This window comes from Physella acuta, unplaced genomic scaffold, assembly GCF_028476545.2.
Source record: "Physella acuta isolate Inbredline_101_S28 unplaced genomic scaffold, ASM2847654v3 ptg000412l, whole genome shotgun sequence".
NCBI lineage: Eukaryota > Metazoa > Mollusca > Gastropoda > Physidae > Physella > Physella acuta.
This window is the reverse complement of record NW_026731931.1, coordinates 1,630,868-1,647,868: the sequence shown is the minus strand read 5'-3', so window position 1 is coordinate 1,647,868 and position 17,001 is coordinate 1,630,868. Positions and strand designations below refer to the sequence as shown.

The 17,001-nt window shown below is 33.5% G+C and overlaps 1 protein-coding gene across 1 annotated transcript; it reads left to right on the top strand.

Moving 5' to 3' along the window:
- The first annotated feature begins 12,894 nt into the window (after positions 1–12,894).
- On the top strand, positions 12,895–14,176 carry LOC131942596 (uncharacterized). The gene is made up of 4 exons (XM_059302480.1): positions 12,895–12,983; positions 13,368–13,506; positions 13,847–13,960; positions 14,094–14,176. Exons 1-4 carry the CDS (start codon positions 12,948–12,950, stop codon positions 14,159–14,161), a joined length of 357 nt encoding a protein of 118 aa, XP_059158463.1. The 5' UTR covers positions 12,895–12,947; the 3' UTR covers positions 14,162–14,176.
- Positions 14,177–17,001: the final 2,825 nt, after the last annotated feature.

The following is a 17,001-nucleotide window of genomic DNA, read 5'->3' as shown; positions in this document are numbered from 1 at the left end:
GCCCTAAAATCCATTTTGAAATCACCCTCTGTTTTTCCCATAAAATACAAAGATTATATAGGGAAATACGACTGGTCAGTTTTGACCCATTTAACGAATTTTCCCGGACATGGCGAGTTTTTTGGGACACCCCAAGGCGTTCTCCTACCACCTCACAAAATTTCAAGGGGGGTCGTCGGAGGAAATTTTTTTTCGTAATAGAGCTCATATAAAGAGAATTTCACTCGCGGTCACTTTTTAGCCCTTGTCGAGGGCTTTGAGTGAAACCGACAGTTTTCCCTAAAGGTCAAGCCATTTACCTAAGAGCATGCAAAAAATTAGCCAGATGTAAAGACGGTGAGTGCCCTAAAATCCGTTTTGAAATCACCCTCTGTTTTTCCCATAAAATACAAAGATTATATAGGGAAATACAAATGGTCAGTTTTGACCCATTTAACGAATTTTTCCGGACATGGCGAGTTTTTTGGGACACCCCAAGGCGTTCTCCTACCACCTCACAAAATTTCAAGGGGGGTCGTTGGAGGAAATTTTTTTTCGTAATAGAGCTCATATAAAGAGAATTTCACTCGCGGTCACTTTTTAGCCCTCGTCGAGGGCTTTGAGTGAAACCGACAGTTTTCCCTAAAGGTCAAGCCATTTACCTAAGAGCATGCAAAAAATTAGCCAGATGTAAAGACGGTAAGTGCCCTAAAATCCGTTTTGAAATCACCCTCTGTTTTTCCCATAAAATACAAAGATTATATAGGGAAATACGACTGGTCAGTTTTGACCCATTTAACGAATTTTCCCGGACATGGCGAGTTTTTTGGGACACCCCAAGGCGTTCTCCTACCACCTCACAAAATTTCAAGGGGGGTCGTCGGAGGAAATTTTTTTTCGTAATATAGCCCATATAAGGCGCCGGTCACTCGTGGTCAGTTTTGACCCCCTCTCCGTAGACTTTTCGGCAAACCGTCACCGGCCCTCCTGTTCTATCGCCCCAAGGCACCATCGTGCCAAATTTGACGCGCCTGCGGCGCCGGGAAGTGCCCTATCGGGCACCTGACCACTTTGCTTTATATATATAGACTAGGCATACTGCCTAGCTTCGCTTAGGTTTTCAAAAACATTTGATAATTTGAATAGTAATTATTAGGTGATGGATGAGGCGTGGAGTGCTTAAATGTAAACAGTAATGCTAATTTTAGAGAAGATGTTGTAGGCCTATGCTCTTTAACATCAGCTTTCAGCGAAAGTGTTCGAAAGTACGCAATTTATAACTAAGATGGAAATAGAACTACAGAGGTTCCATGAACAGTATATCTCATAATTTATATTACATTGACTTTTAAAATTAATTTTTTATTTAATTATGATACGTAGCTTAATTAATAACTTATTTTTATCTAAAACAAATGCTATACTTTGTCGTTTTCTGTTTCTGTTTAAAATAGTATACAATTATTTGAAAAATAATTATTTAAAAAGGTTACCTCCCTTGGAAATTAACCAAATGACGTATCTCTGTGTTTACTTTTTTTTTAAACAAACAGTTACTATGCTTATATAAGAAAATACGATATATAAACATATTTAACGACTACAATAGCTTTTTCCGACGGGATTAAAGTTTTTTTGTTACCCTCCAGGGTCGGTCTACGACCTCAAATAATATTAACGGGATCGATCGTCAAATTATTTATATATATCTCATATAAGGAGAATTTCACTCGCGGTCATCTTTTAGCACTGGTCGAGGGCTTTGAGTCTGACCAACAGTTTTTCCATACGGCCTAGTCATATATAGAAGTGTATGCAAAACATTAGCATGATGTACAGAGGTTAAGTAACGTAAAAATTGTGTTGAAATTACCCTGTTTTTTTCCATAAAATACAAAGATTATATAGGGAAATACGACTGGTCAGTTTTGACCCCTTTACGAAGTTTTCCCAGATACGCCGAGTTTTTTGTGACACCCCAAGGCGTTCTCCTACCACCTCACAAAATATCAAGGGGGGTCGTCGGAGGAAATTTTTTTTCGTAATAGAGCTCATATAAAGAGAATTTCACTCGCGGTCACATTTTAGCCCTCGTCGAGGGCCTTGAGTGAAACCGACAGTTTTCCCTAAAGGTCAAGCCATTGACCTAAGAGTATGCAAAAATTTAGCCAGATATACTGAGTTTAAGTACCCTAAAGCCTGCGTTGAAATGACCCTCTGTTTTTCCAATAAAATACAAAGATTATATAGGGAAATACAACTGGTCAGTTTTGACCGCTTTACGAAGTTTTCCCAGATATGCCAAGTTTTTTGTGACACCCCAAGGCGTTCTCCTACCACCTCACAAAATATCAAGGGGGGTCGTCGGAGGAAATTTTTTTTCGTAATAGAGCTCATATAAAGAGAATTTCACTCGCGGTCACATTTTAGCCCTCGTCGAGGGCTTTGAGTGAAACCGACAGTTTTTCCTAAAGGTCAAGCCATTGACCTAAGAGTATGCAAAAATTTAGCCAGATATACTGAGTTTAAGTACCCTAAAGCCTGCGTTGAAATGACCCTCTGTTTTTCAAATAAAATACAAAGATTATATAGGGAAATACAACTGGTCAGTTTTGACCGCTTTACGAAGTTTTCCCAGATATGCCGAGTTTTTTGTGACACCCCAAGGCGTTCTCCTACCACCTCACAAAATATTAAGGGGGGTCGTGTGAGGAAATTTTTTTTCGTAATAGATCTCATATAAAGAGAATTTCACTCGCGGTCACTTTTTAGCCCTCGTCGAGGGCTTTGAGTTAAACCGACAGTTTTCCCTAAAGGTCAAGCCATTGACCTAAGAGTATGCAAAAAAATAGCCTGATATACTGAGTTTAAGTACCCTAAAGCCTGCGTTGAAATGACCCTCTGTTTTTCCAATAAAATACAAAGATTATATAGGGAAATACAACTGGTCAGTTTTGACCGCTTTACGAAGTTTTCCCAGATATGCCAAGTTTTTTGTGACACCCCAAGGCGTTCTCCTACCACCTCACAAAATATCAAGGGGGGTCGTCGGAGGAATTTTTTTTTCGTAATAGAGCTCATATAAAGAGAATTTCACTCGCGGTCACATTTTAGCCCTCATCGAGGGCTTTGAGTGAAACCGACAGTTTTCCCTAAAGGTCAAGCCATTGACCTAAGAGTATGCAAAAAAATAGCCAGATATACTGAGTTTAAGTACCCTAAAGCCTGCGTTGAAATGACCCTCTGTTTTTCCCATAAAATACAAAGATTATATAGGGAAATACGACTGGTCAGTTTTGACCCATTTCCCGATTTTTCCCGGACATGGTGAGTTTTTTGTGACACCCCAAGGCGTTCTCCTACCACCTCACAAAATTTCAAGGGGGGTCGTTGGAGGAAATTTTTTTTCGTAATAGAGCTCATATAAAGAGAATTTCACTCGCGGTCACTTTTTAGCCCTCGTCGAGGGCTTTGAGTGAAACCGACAGTTTTCCCTAAAGGTCAAGCCATTGACCTAAGAGTATGCAAAAATTTAGCCAAATATACTGAGTTTAAGTACCCTAAAGCCTGCGTTGAAATGACCCTCTGTTTTTCCAATAAAATACAAAGATTATATAGGGAAATACAACTGGTCAGTTTTGACCCACTTCCCGATTTTTCCGAGATATGCCGAGTTTTTTGTGACACCCCAAGGCGTTCTCCTACCACCTCACAAAATTTCAAGGGGGGTCGTCGGAGGAAATTTTTTTTCGTAATAGAGCTCATATAAAGAGAATTTCACTCGCGGTCACTTTTTAGCCCTCGTCGAGGGCTTTGAGTGAAACCGACATGTCTGCCCTACGGCCAAGCCATTTACCTATAAGCATGCCAAAACTTAGCCAGATGTAAAGAAGGTAGTGCCCTTAAATCCGTTTTGAAATGACCCTCTGTTTTCCCCATAAAATACAAAGATTATATAGGGAAATACGACTGGTCAGTTTTGACCCACTTCCCGATTTTTCCGAGATATGCCGAGTTTTTTGTGACACCCCTAGGCGTTCTCCTACCACCTCACAAAATTTCAAGGGGGGTCGTCGGAGGAAATTTTTTTTCGTAATATAGCCCATATAAGGCGCCGGTCAGTCGAGGTCAGTTTTGACCCCCTCTCCGTATATTTTTCGGCCAACCGTCACCGGCCCTCGTGTTCTATCGCCCGAAGGCACCATCGTACCAAATTTGACGCGCCTGCGGCGCCGGGAAGTGCCCTATCGGGCACTTGACCACTTTGCTTTATATATATAGATTAGAATCTTTAATACACCCTCTTCTTCTTTTTCGTTCTGAATTTTAGTGTTGGAAGGGATCCCCCTCCCCAACACGATGAGTATACTTGTCAACTGGTTATGTGCCAATGAGGCCATTGACTCCAATTTCAGCCTGCTTTTCTTTTTGGATTTGCTTCCATAGCCTTTGTCCAAACAAGGACAAACTACAAGGCAGCAGTTGTTTGATTTTGGAGTTGTCTCTCGTAAAAGAGAGGCTGTCCCCAGCCAACGAGCCTCTTCTGTCTGAGCTCTTCGAACTCGACCCCGAAACACACCCTAATAACAAAAAGAATAGCATTATACCTTTTCATATAGCAGTGTCTATAGAAGATAAGAAATCGACTCGGTTCTTATTTCAGCTAAATATGAAAATCAGTGTTAAATTCTACGACATGTAAGCTTGGTGGACACATGAGCGTCCGATGTGTACGAGACTGACTGAGCTTAAGACTTTTGTCTTTTCTTAGTAATCGTGTGCACGACATAACGAGTGTGGAAAATAACAAATCTAAGAATATATTGTTAATTTTCTTAACAATAATTGTGTGCTAAAAAAAGTCTGGTTTGGTACTAAACAAAGCTTGACTCTGTACTAAACATTACATGTATGTGAATTAAACTTCATCTTCGTTCTTAATTTTTAGTGTTGGAAGGGATCGAGCCTTATCTGCCTGAGGGTTTGAACTCGATACTTTTTTTTCGCATGTATCAACCATGAGCTTTTTGCCGACTCGACCACGCCTCCATTACAATTAAGGATACCTAGTTATGCACCATTAAGGCCATTGACTCCAATTTCAGCCTAAACTAAATCTGATTATGTAGTAATATGTTGGTTGCGCACTAATTAAACTTAATTTTGCACTAAACAAATCTTAATTCATTGTTCAACTAAATATGATTGTGTAATATCAAATTTTCATTATGAACTAATCAAAACTTGATATCATGGTTAATATAACTTGATACATTACAACTTTTCGCTTTACATAAACTTCTCTATACTACAATTATTTAATATATAATTCATATAAATGAAAAAAAAATCTTAATACGACAACCTACTAAGATTTAAAAAAAAAATATAATTATTACTACATGATCCATAATAAAACATTCCATTCCTTCACTTCTGCTCATTAGGCGTGGCCGTAAAGCGAGAAAACTAGCAGGAAGTTTATCATTAAAGAAAAGTTATCTGTACAGGCAACACACGGCCACTCAATAAACGTCAATCACAATCACGTGCTACACAACGTCCGGTGTATGGCAGGGTCGCGCATGCGCGTGCAATATACTGTTTATATCATCATTTGTATAGATGTTGTGATTTTGTTATAACAACAGTGTGTAATTTCTTCAACACAGTCTGTTTATATCAGATGTAAAACCGTAAAATTACTTTCTAGTGTTTCGCGAAATAATGAGATTTCATAGCTTCCTTCAATTAGTTATCATAATCTATAAACAGTGTACGTATTGCATAAAAATTGATTAATTTCTTTTTTTAAATATATAAATAGGCTATATATATATATATATATATATATATATATATATATATATATATATATATATATATATATATATATATATATATATATATATATATATATATATATATACATACATATATATATATATATATATATATATATATATATATATATATATATATATATATATATATATATATATATATATATATACAGAGAGAGAGAGATGTGTGAATAGAAAGAACTTTCCTTTTGCAGCTGATATAAGATGCTGTGAAGATGGCTGGGTCTATCACAGACATTCCGACTCATGTTTTCTGATGGTGGAACTGTTGCAGAATTTTACTGAATCAGTCGAACATTGCTCATCTCTCTCGGGCGGAGCGCACTTGGCTCATATAAAGGATCAAGAAACAGATGAATTCATCAAAGGTAATATGCTCAAAAATGTGTTCTTTCTCTACAAATGTAAATATATATATATATATATATATATATATATATATATATATATATATATATATATATATATATATATATATGTATATATATATATATATATATATATATATATATATATATATATATATATATATATATATAATTTTTTTTATTTTTTTATCTATGTAAATACAAATGTAAATAAAATACTTGTATTAAATACTAGTTACTACTATACCATGCATGTTAATTTTACCTATGTGGATGTCAATGTTATATGGTTAATTATAGTGTATAATTGTGATGACGCAAGGTTGCGTCGTAGAGCTCAGGTAGATAGCAGAAGCAGGCTATAGCGAGTTGGTAAGAGAGAGACCAATAAAAATACGGTAACTGACCGGTCACGTGGGACGGCCAGCTGACCACTGAGGCGTGGGTTAGTAGAGAGATTAGCGGCAGTTGATAGGTAGCTAGCGAAGAGTAGAGAAGGTGTTAGGAAGCGGTCAGAGACGGTCGAGATATGTAGGGCTAGGTAATAGTTGATAATTAGTGAAGAGAACGGTCAGATAGGTAGATCTAGGAAACGGCAGACAGTAGTAGTAGAGAGTATAGTAGAGAGTATAGAATAAGCTAGTTGGGTAGAAACTTGATTTTATTTTAATAAAGAACATTTTATACTGGAACTTGTGTTATTGGATTCGTTTCGCCCTTAAAAATCCCAACCATCACAACTGGTGCAACTAGAAGAACTTCAAACAAGATTCATCCGTACCATCACAACTGGTAACTTCAAACAAGATTCATCCGTACCATCACAACTGGTAACTTCAAACAAGATTCATCCGTACCATCACAATAATCAATATGTACAATCAGCCATCAAGATTTACTTAGCACTTAATTAAGTGGATTGTCTCAATCACCCAATAAAATTACTACCTATAACTCCGCAGAGTCCATGCTGGCCAACGACAACGCCCACTACCGCATTGGAATTTTCCTCAACAGAAGTAGGGGGCTGTATTGGAAAGAGAGTACTCATGTAAGCTGTAGTTAACATTAAACATGACAGTTAGTCTAACACCCCCTTCCCCCTCCAGAACAACCTCCCAGTTCCCATTGATGAGGTACATTGTAATACTGATCTGAAGATGGAATCAAAGTGGTTGTCTGTAAACGTAAATATTTGGGGATGCTTATAGACTGAATGGGGGAGGAGGAATCTCACGCACTTCCTTCCTTAACCCAATAAAGCGATTGATCCCATGCACATTCTAAGAATAAGATAAAAAAACGCTTACATCATCAAATATAACACATCAAACAATATCAAACTCACTTATAATCTTTTATTCGTTTCCAAAATCCAATCAAACTTTTTATATGTGTAAAATTAAATGGTTCTAGAATCTACAGCGATAACTGACTGACACACTACCTAGCCCCTTATATTTTATAGTAGCTGCATACCCGTGCTTTGCCAGGGTGAATCATTATTTTTTAATATACCAACTTGGAAAAAAACGAAACCAAAAATACTAATTCCCGAAGACCATGTTCAAGAATGAACTCGCCCACGAATGAAACCAATGGCCTAATACAAGGTTGCATGCAATTTAAGTACAATGACTAAACAAAACACCCAATTATTTTTAACCCATCATAATTTTTATTTTAGAAAAAACCTTGACGGAATGTAAATTTAAATAAACAAAACACCTCTTTCATTTTTGTAATGAAAATTGAAATAAACAAAGCACCTCATTATTTTAAACACCATAAAATTTATTTAAAAAAACATTGAAGGAATGGAAATTTGAATAAACAAAACACCACATTCATTTTTTATCCTTCATAAAATTTATTTAGAAAAACATTGACGAAATGCAAATTTAAATAAGTTGATCATGTATGCAGGAAGTTGATTATCTACCGTGGAAGCAAATCGAAGATGTGACGTACTTCACAAGTACAGTGATCACAAGGGATGGGTGGAGACACGTCTCACCGAAGAATAAACGTCAATTTATTTGTCAAGTGGAGGCTGGTTCGTGTGTTGTCATATTGATGTGATTTTGATGTCATTAGATGCACGTCACAGCCGTGGATGTCACAAATTTGACTTGACAGTGACGTCACATTATTGATAAGGAACGGATGTTGTCAGGTTGATTTTAGAGGGACTTCATAATATTAATAAGACAGTGATGTCATAAGTTGACTTGATAGTGTTGTCACATGATTGACTTGACACACATTTTGAATCGACAGTAATGTCACAATATTGACTGGACAGTGGTTGCACATTTTGTCTTGATGGTAACGTAACACTGTTACGGTAGTGCTGTTACAAGAGTGGAGTTACATTAATGTGTAGTTTTTGATGGGGTACTCTAATTTAGTTCTGTCAAGCCACTAACATCGAAAAGTTTCACGCCACTAGCATGGTAGGATGTAAAGCCAAAACTTAAAAAAAAAATCTTAACAGAATTTTAACAATTTAAAGAAAACTTAAATGTCACATGTACACTGATTTATCAAAACTGAAACTCCAGTAAAATGTCATTACACATCATCTTTCAGTAAAATAATATCAAAACTATTCTCTTCATACATAGATTTCTTAAGCTTCAGAGAAAACTACACGTATTACAAATTTTTCCCATTTGCTGAAAATTGGACATACGCAAATGTAAGAATTTATATTTCGTAATTTTTTTTTTAACTTTAAGTAAACACACATTATCCTATATTGCATACTGTAGCCATATGGCAACGTACCATTGTAAACACACACAAATCTTTAATTGTACAGATACACATTATTTATAGTGTTGCATCCTTTTATTATAATCTACCATACAAATTAAATGCGAACTCTTTTAGTAGAATTAAGTTTTTTTACTGCAATTATCTTTATTATATTTTTTTTTACATCTGTGTATATTATAAAATAAAACGAATACATATTAATAGGAGTACTGTAAGACAACGTTTTATAACGGCAAACTGGCTGAGCCGATTAACAGTGAACAGAGGAAAGCAATTGAGGAAATAACCAAAGAAGCTAAACTTATTGGTGAGCAGAAATACATTTTACTGTAGACTTGTATGTGAAAATAGAAAATGTTTCAAGATTATACCAATCGGTTGTTTTAATTACTTTTTTTTAAATAATATTTTTTAAGGATGTTGCAAAGCTTTAGTTTAATTTTTAGCATCTTTATTGTAATCTGTAGCTTAGAAATAATTAATATTTTTCCAAAACCTATTTATCCGAAACAAAGCATTGTGGTACTATTTTGTGAAATGATATTTGTCTAGTTTTAACTACCTATATATTTTAGTATTTTAAAATTGCAAATAATGCAAGTATTGTACTTACATAGAGAACCAAACAACTAATAGCAATGATTAAAAAAGTATTGTAAAATATTATGTTGGTGTCTGCTAAATTAAATGTATCCAGGTAAAACTATGTTTTGAAATAAAAATAAATGGGATGTAATCCCAAATAAAGTTTATTGAATACACAGTCATACGAAAACACAAATTAAATTATATTCGCTGGGAAGTAAAGTACAATATCAATTTTGATTCCAGGAAATCGATAAAAAGCCTACTTAAACCTACATATAAATATATTCTAACACTATATTTTTTTCGCCAAGCTTACTTAACCAGAAACCTGAAATATATTAGATACCACTTTCATATACCGAAAATAACTAAAACGTAGATATAAACCTACGAACATCATCTATACATTAGGTATCAAATTGAGTCTACCGAACAGAATCAGTACTAAACATTTTTATGGAGAGACCAAAAGACGTACATAAACGATTGCAAAACTGGGTTTAAAGTATAAAATGTGGTCGAAATGTCAATTGCAATATGTTTTACAATTCCTTAAATCCCGCTATTCTCTGTATTCGAGAAAGTAAATAAAATATGTATACCATGTGTACAATACTGTGTTGGTGTCCTTAGCTTGGATAGGAGCGAGCGACCTGGTAACTGAAAACGTATTTGTCTGGACAAGTTCCGGTCGGAATCTGTCTACGAAGGATAGCTGGTGGTCCCTGAACAACCCGGACAACTGGCAGAACAGGGAACATTGTGTTGTAGTTAATGTCAGCAGCGAAATTAATGACTGCGATTGTTCTTACAGGTTTCCGTTCATTTGTGAAATAGGTAATATGAATACGTATATATATATATATATATATATATATACATATATATATATATATATATATATATATATATATATATATATATATATAATGGTAATATAAATTAAAATGACATTTAATTAGAGAGAGTATATATATATATATATATATATATATATATATATATATATATATATATATATATATATATATATATATATATATATATATATATGTATATATATATATACATATATAATATATATACATATATATATATATATGTATATATATATATACATATATAATATATATACATATATAATATATATACTTAAAAGACTTCTTGTATTGGGATTCTATGGATGCATTAAGGAAAGTAAGATTTCTGGGCGGCGAGTAAATGAATAGATCATAGCTGGTCAATTCATCTTTATCCATATTTTGGTTTTGCTTGAAAATTCTAAATGTCTTTTACAATTTTGTTTTAGCCAACTAGGATGCAGAATGTACCAAAATTATATCAAAACTGTTGCAATGGGGAATAAATGGAAATAAACATTTTGAAAGCAGAACAACACACGTTATCTTTCCTTTAGTAAAAAAAAAAGAAAGAAAAAACCAAATTTATTGCTATAAAGAAAAATTAGCAATAATTTATGTTTTCTCAAAGAATTTACTAATACGTATTACTACTGTTTAATTATAATTTCAATACGCAAAATATATATGAAAATCGAGGTAAAACAGTATCAATAGTGTTTTACCTTCTATTATGTATAAGATAAGACAACATTTATAATGAAAAAAATGTTTGTTTCTAGACGTTTCCACCACAAACCACACAGACGACCCCTGCTTCCCATATATGGGCCTGCAACAAGTGAACGGCGTCTGCCAAACTAGTTTTATTTCACCACGATACTGGACGGTAAATGCTGTAAGTGTAATCGTTTTCAGTCAGACAGTAAACGCATAATACCAGAATCGATTACATAATAAAGATCTACAATTTGTTTAAAAGTTTTCCCATGTATTGCACACGTCATACAATAGAGCACAGTAATACACACATTAAATATATTGTTTAAAATAGTTTTTTTTTCAAAGTATTTACTTGCTCCTTAGAGTTACACATTATATCTTATGTAACACTTTTGAATACTACTTGGTATTTTGTGTTTTTACAAGGGTAAGGATAAAAAATACAACATATGACTTGGCTGTTTAAGTCTCACATTAATAAATTAGCATTATTACTTAATTATTATTTACTAAAATGTGTAATACAAAGTGTTTTTAGATTCTGGGGAGTTCCTGTAAAAAATTTTAGCCATAAAAAGAAAGAATTGCACAATGATTACAATGAATATAACTGTTTTACCACCATATATGAAATTATTGTTTTTTTTTTTAAATTTTAAATTGAGTTTTCCAAAAACTATTATAACCAATTAAAATATATATTTTGTATTTGAACAGACCAAATATGCTCTTTAAATCCCAATGTCCAAAACATTTGAGAATGTAACCAATTTATATATTTTGTACTTAAACAGACCAAATGTTCTAACAAGAACCCAACATCCAAAACATTTAAGAATTTAACAAGAAACGAGAAGCAGATGTTTGGACTGGTGGACAACCAGATGTACAGTCTGTGTGAGTGGTGAATTTAGCATAAATAAAACAAATTGTCTAAATTTGTGCACACCACGGGGGGGGGGGGGGGAGGAATTTAAGAATTCCTTGGGGTACACTTATACATTCTATAGGAATTTTACAAAATTGATTTAGAGGCCTAAAGGTGGAGTGGAGTGGCGGGGCACACTTAGACATTGTATAGAAATTTTACAAAATTTATTTAGAGGAGTGAATGGGGAGTGGAAGGGGGAAAATATTGCTCCAAAGTTCACAATGTTTTATTTTTTTTCTTCACATTTTAAATTTAAGCTCAAACGTAATCTAAACATAAAATGCTAAGTTTATTGTTGTATGTAGAGCAATGAATTCACTTTTAATACAGATGGCTGCAAGAATAGTTCTTACCACCACAAGTCCAACACTTGCCTCAAGTTGTTTCCAAAGAATACATTTACAGAGGCAGAAGAGTTTTGTAAGAATAGTTTTATTGGTCCAACACTGAGCAGAGGGAGGCTGGTTGAAATCTTCGATCAAGACATGGACGACTTCATCAAGCGTAATTTAGTTGTTCTTTTTTAAAATTAATTAAGCGTTAAAAATGTTGCAATAGTAAGACATTTTTTGTATTTAGTTACGATTTTGATTTTTAACTGAACATTTTGAAAACTACATTGTGATTAAACTAATATCTTTCTTTATTTTTTTATATGATTATTTATAACACATGATGTTATATATAGACTTTAACGTAACAACTATACTTACCTATATTACTCGCAGCATTGATTAATAAATTATCAATTACTTTTCATTTACCATTATAATACTGGCATTTGTACAAAGAAATCATTACAGGACATGTTCTGAAACCCAACTCAGATGCTTTTATCGGGTTGTATCGCAACATGTCCGAGTCGTTTCAATTTGTTGGCTCATTACAGGTTGTAATGTTTTCCTTATTTTAGTTGCATTCACAAATATTAGTTTTTATAATAATGTCAGTATTACAAGTATTCTATTTAGGTTAATTATTTTTGTATTATTCAAACGTTTTAGTCCGTATTTTATGCTTTAACAAAATTACAAAACTTGTTTATTTAATGTTTTCTATTAATATTAAAATTTTATTGTTGTGTACTTTAAAATATAAGTTAAATATGAAAACAAACATAAGAAACAACATCTGTTTTTAACATATTATATTTGTCGGTCTAATTTTAGCATTAGCCTTAGCTGTGACAAGAAATATACAATTTTAGTTTATCAATTGTACATGTAGGTGTTGTGCAACTAAATGAAATAAGTTTTAACATTTTGTACTCAAGACACCGTTGTATTTTGGGTGGAATTCTACAAGAACCGGCTTTAATGAAACGGTTGCCATGACAACAGTCGGTTGGACAACACACCATGCTCAAGCCAAGATGAGATTTATTTGTCAGAAAAGTTTTGACAGCAAACAAAGTGAGTTTTTACTTCAACATTTTTTTTTGTGATCAGTGTAACATAAAAAGATTTATTTTTGTGGTTAACATAAAACATTACTATTGATGTAACGTAACGTATGTGTCTCTATAGATTCAATGGTTAAATCATTGATAGTACATTATAGTGCGCATTTTAAAAGTGACAATATAACTTGTTTGCATTAGCTAAAAAAACAATTTAAATTATTAAAATATATTATTACATTTTCAAGAAGTGTATATAATTTTGAATTCTTGTTTAAACACTTTATTCGTTTCTTTAAGAAAATTTTAATATAAAACTAACTTTTGGTTAATAATAAATTTTATTCAACTAGCACACTTTCACGCTTCAATGATATATCTGATTGTAATCACAATTGGCATATGTGGCGCACTGATCCTTATATTTCTGATCGCTGTATTCTGCTACTGCATCAACAGAAAATCAGGTAACAATAACATTATTGTGTGGTAACTTTTTAACAATTCACTTTAGCTACCACGGTTTTAAATTTTTATTTTTAATAATTTAAAATTATTTTTTTATAATAAACAGTGTTGTTTTTTTTTTTAATTTTATAGCAGATGATGTGGGTGAAGAAAAATTTACAGAAAGTACAAGAAATTCATGGGCATTTATGACTGCGTAAGGACTTCAGCCAGGGGAGATGAGAATGAGAAATAGCTGTTAAACATAAGCGCTTTTAAAAGCAATACTAGCATTTCGTCGAAATATTCAATTTGTATTCAAAACAAATTACGCAGGCAAATAAATAAATGGTTATATAATATAGATTGTATTATTTACTTTTTTTCTGGATTATAAGGTTACAATTTATGTGTATTTATGTGTATTGCAAATAATCAACAATCACAAACAGATAAGTTCAATTTAAAATACTACACATATCATTGGGTGTTTGTCTGGTATTTGCCTGGAATTTTAGTTGGTTTTTGTGACGAAACAGACACTATACAAATGATTCTATGCTGCAAAATTTAATCATGATTAAACTTCTTTTTGTTTTCTTATTGGTATATATATAACAGTATATGAACATTATGTAACTTTTGTAGTGTCGTAAAACACACACAAAAAATATCGTTTTTTTTTTGTCGTTAAAAAGATTAACTTATATGAAAATAAATCAAACTATAAGTAACATAAATGACAGTTTGAGAGATAATTCCAACAATTTTACTGTCATTGTTTCATTTTTATAAAAAATGTGTGATCTATATTGGTTGTTTCCAGTCAGGGTTTCTTCGAGGCATCTCTTAAGGAGGGGGGATGTTTTTTGCCCCAATCCAGCCCACGAACGAATGCGGATTTATATAGAGAACAATACCTTTATCAGTGTCCACCCCTCCCACGGCAACTTTAGACCGCCCCCCTCTCCTACTTCCCGAAAATATCTAGTGACCCCCCGAAGAAAAAGTCTGGAAGAAACACTGTTTCCAGCTAATGACAAAGTGTTTTATATTGAGTTTACTACCTGTAGTAATCTACAGGCGTCTAAACATAAATGTTCTGCTATGTGCCTGATGTTGATGCGGTGACTCATTCATCAATCACGAGACGGCGTGGCCTAGCTGAGAGCGCTAGACTGCTGTATAGACACGATAATGTTGTAAGTACTAAGTAACGTCCCTTCCAAACCTGACCGTATACGGTTCACGAGTTCACTTGTTTCTTTGACCTCGGCATATGAATAGTAGTCAGAACTATACCTTTACCTACCCTAACCTAAGTTAGGTACCCATCATAGCTGGGAGGACTCAAGGATGTTCTGCTGACTTGAACCAGGATTCGAACTCGAGACTTAAGGGTTAGCCAGTCCAGCTCTGGTGTTATATAACACTGCTATTAATAGGAGTTTGAACTCGGGTTTAAGTCAGAGTAACTTCCCTGAATCCATCAATAAGCCAAGGTCAAGAAAGTAACGAGCTCTTCATCATCTACTCGATGGATCTCTAGGTCTAAAATGGAATCTAACTATTTAATTACAAACTATGTTTAATTTATAATTCCTAGTGTAATGGCGAGAATTCTTAAGTAATTGCAAGAGAAATACTTTACACTTAACGTCATCTGCGAACTTTTGTTCTAAACTACTAAACTTGGACGTATTGATCTATTTATTACAATGGGTATTTTGTGAACTGTATAAGCTAAACTATGTAACTCATGGTCGAATTGTAGAGCGATCGACTATTTTTCCGAAAGTATGGCGTTCGGGTCCTTGATTAGAGTCGTAGCATGTCCCAGTGTCCACCCAAAACTGATGGGTACCTGACTTTCGGCAAACAAAGTAAAATTCTTACGACACTATCTCTTCATAGGCTGACTTCACCTCACCTAGCCTGTAGGACACTTGGACCGAAAAGGAATTTTTTTATTAAAAATTAAATTGATACAATAAAATGCCCAGTCGAAGAAGTGCTAGACCTTTAATGTTTATTTACTTTACAACATCAAAGTATGTTGCTACAATTTGCAAACCCGAGACGGCAGCCAATGTGTTATGTCAGTTCTACAACATCCAAGTTTGTGTACATCTCTATACCACATTACAAACACGTTTTTTCCCCACGTACTTCACCAGTCTGTTTGCTCACAATTACATGTAAGGCAATCAAATAAAACGTTCGACGATTACATATAATCGATTTTCTACCGCCACTGTCATAATAATACAACCAGTACAACAACTTTAGTGTTTGACGGGACTTGATTGATATAAATTGCAACAAAATAGGCATGACGTTGTTAATTTTTTTTTAAATTGAAAACAACAATCATCTCTGGCAACTCGGAAATAGTTGTCTATAAAAAGCTCAACATCATGGACTTTTATTTTGATAGATAAAGGTAAAACAAGATTTTCTATCAAATTTGTAAGTATTGTGCATAATTATGTACAAAGTACCGCCACTATTAAAAACCATTACGTAAATTTATATTTTAGTATTTTGCGTGTGAAACCAAATTAAAATAAAAGCAGAAAATATGTTTTATTTACATAAATATATCGTTTTGTAAAATTGTTCACTTGTGTTTTAATATAAATTTAAGTTTAGATTAATAGTGGTATAAATTGAATTAAATCGTGTAGATATAACTGTTTATCTGTAAATAATTTGATAAACACCTAAAGAAAATTATGTTCAAATTGCCGAACGAGCCGGTAAAATCGATCTAAAATAAAAACTCCTCGAAGAAGCATATTACGATATTGGTACTTAAGACGACAATCAATTTCTTTGTGAATTTTCGCTCGCACAAATTTGGCATGCCTAAACTAGAAAAATCATGCAACTTTTTTTTAGTAGACAAATGTAAATTATTTTAACAACGACAAGGTATTTTTTTTTTTGTTTTAACAGTTTATCAGTCGTAGTTGGCATGTCGTAGTTATACTTCAGTAACAGTTTTTAAACTGACTGTACTTTTTTTTCACAGAAAAACATATAATTGTTGGGAAATTTG

What these genes read in the sequence shown, in the direction of transcription:
- LOC131942596 (XM_059302480.1), top strand. Translation starts at nt 12,948, where the DNA reads ATGTCCGAGTCGTTTCAATTTGTTGGCTCATTACAG. An exon ending in AATTTGTTGGCTCATTACAG is followed by an intron (nt 12,984 to 13,367) that starts GTTGTAATGTTT and finishes TTTGTACTCAAG; the next exon opens with ACACCGTTGTATTTTGGGTG. An exon ending in AAGTTTTGACAGCAAACAAA is followed by an intron (nt 13,507 to 13,846) that starts GTGAGTTTTTAC and finishes TTATTCAACTAG; the next exon opens with CACACTTTCACGCTTCAATG.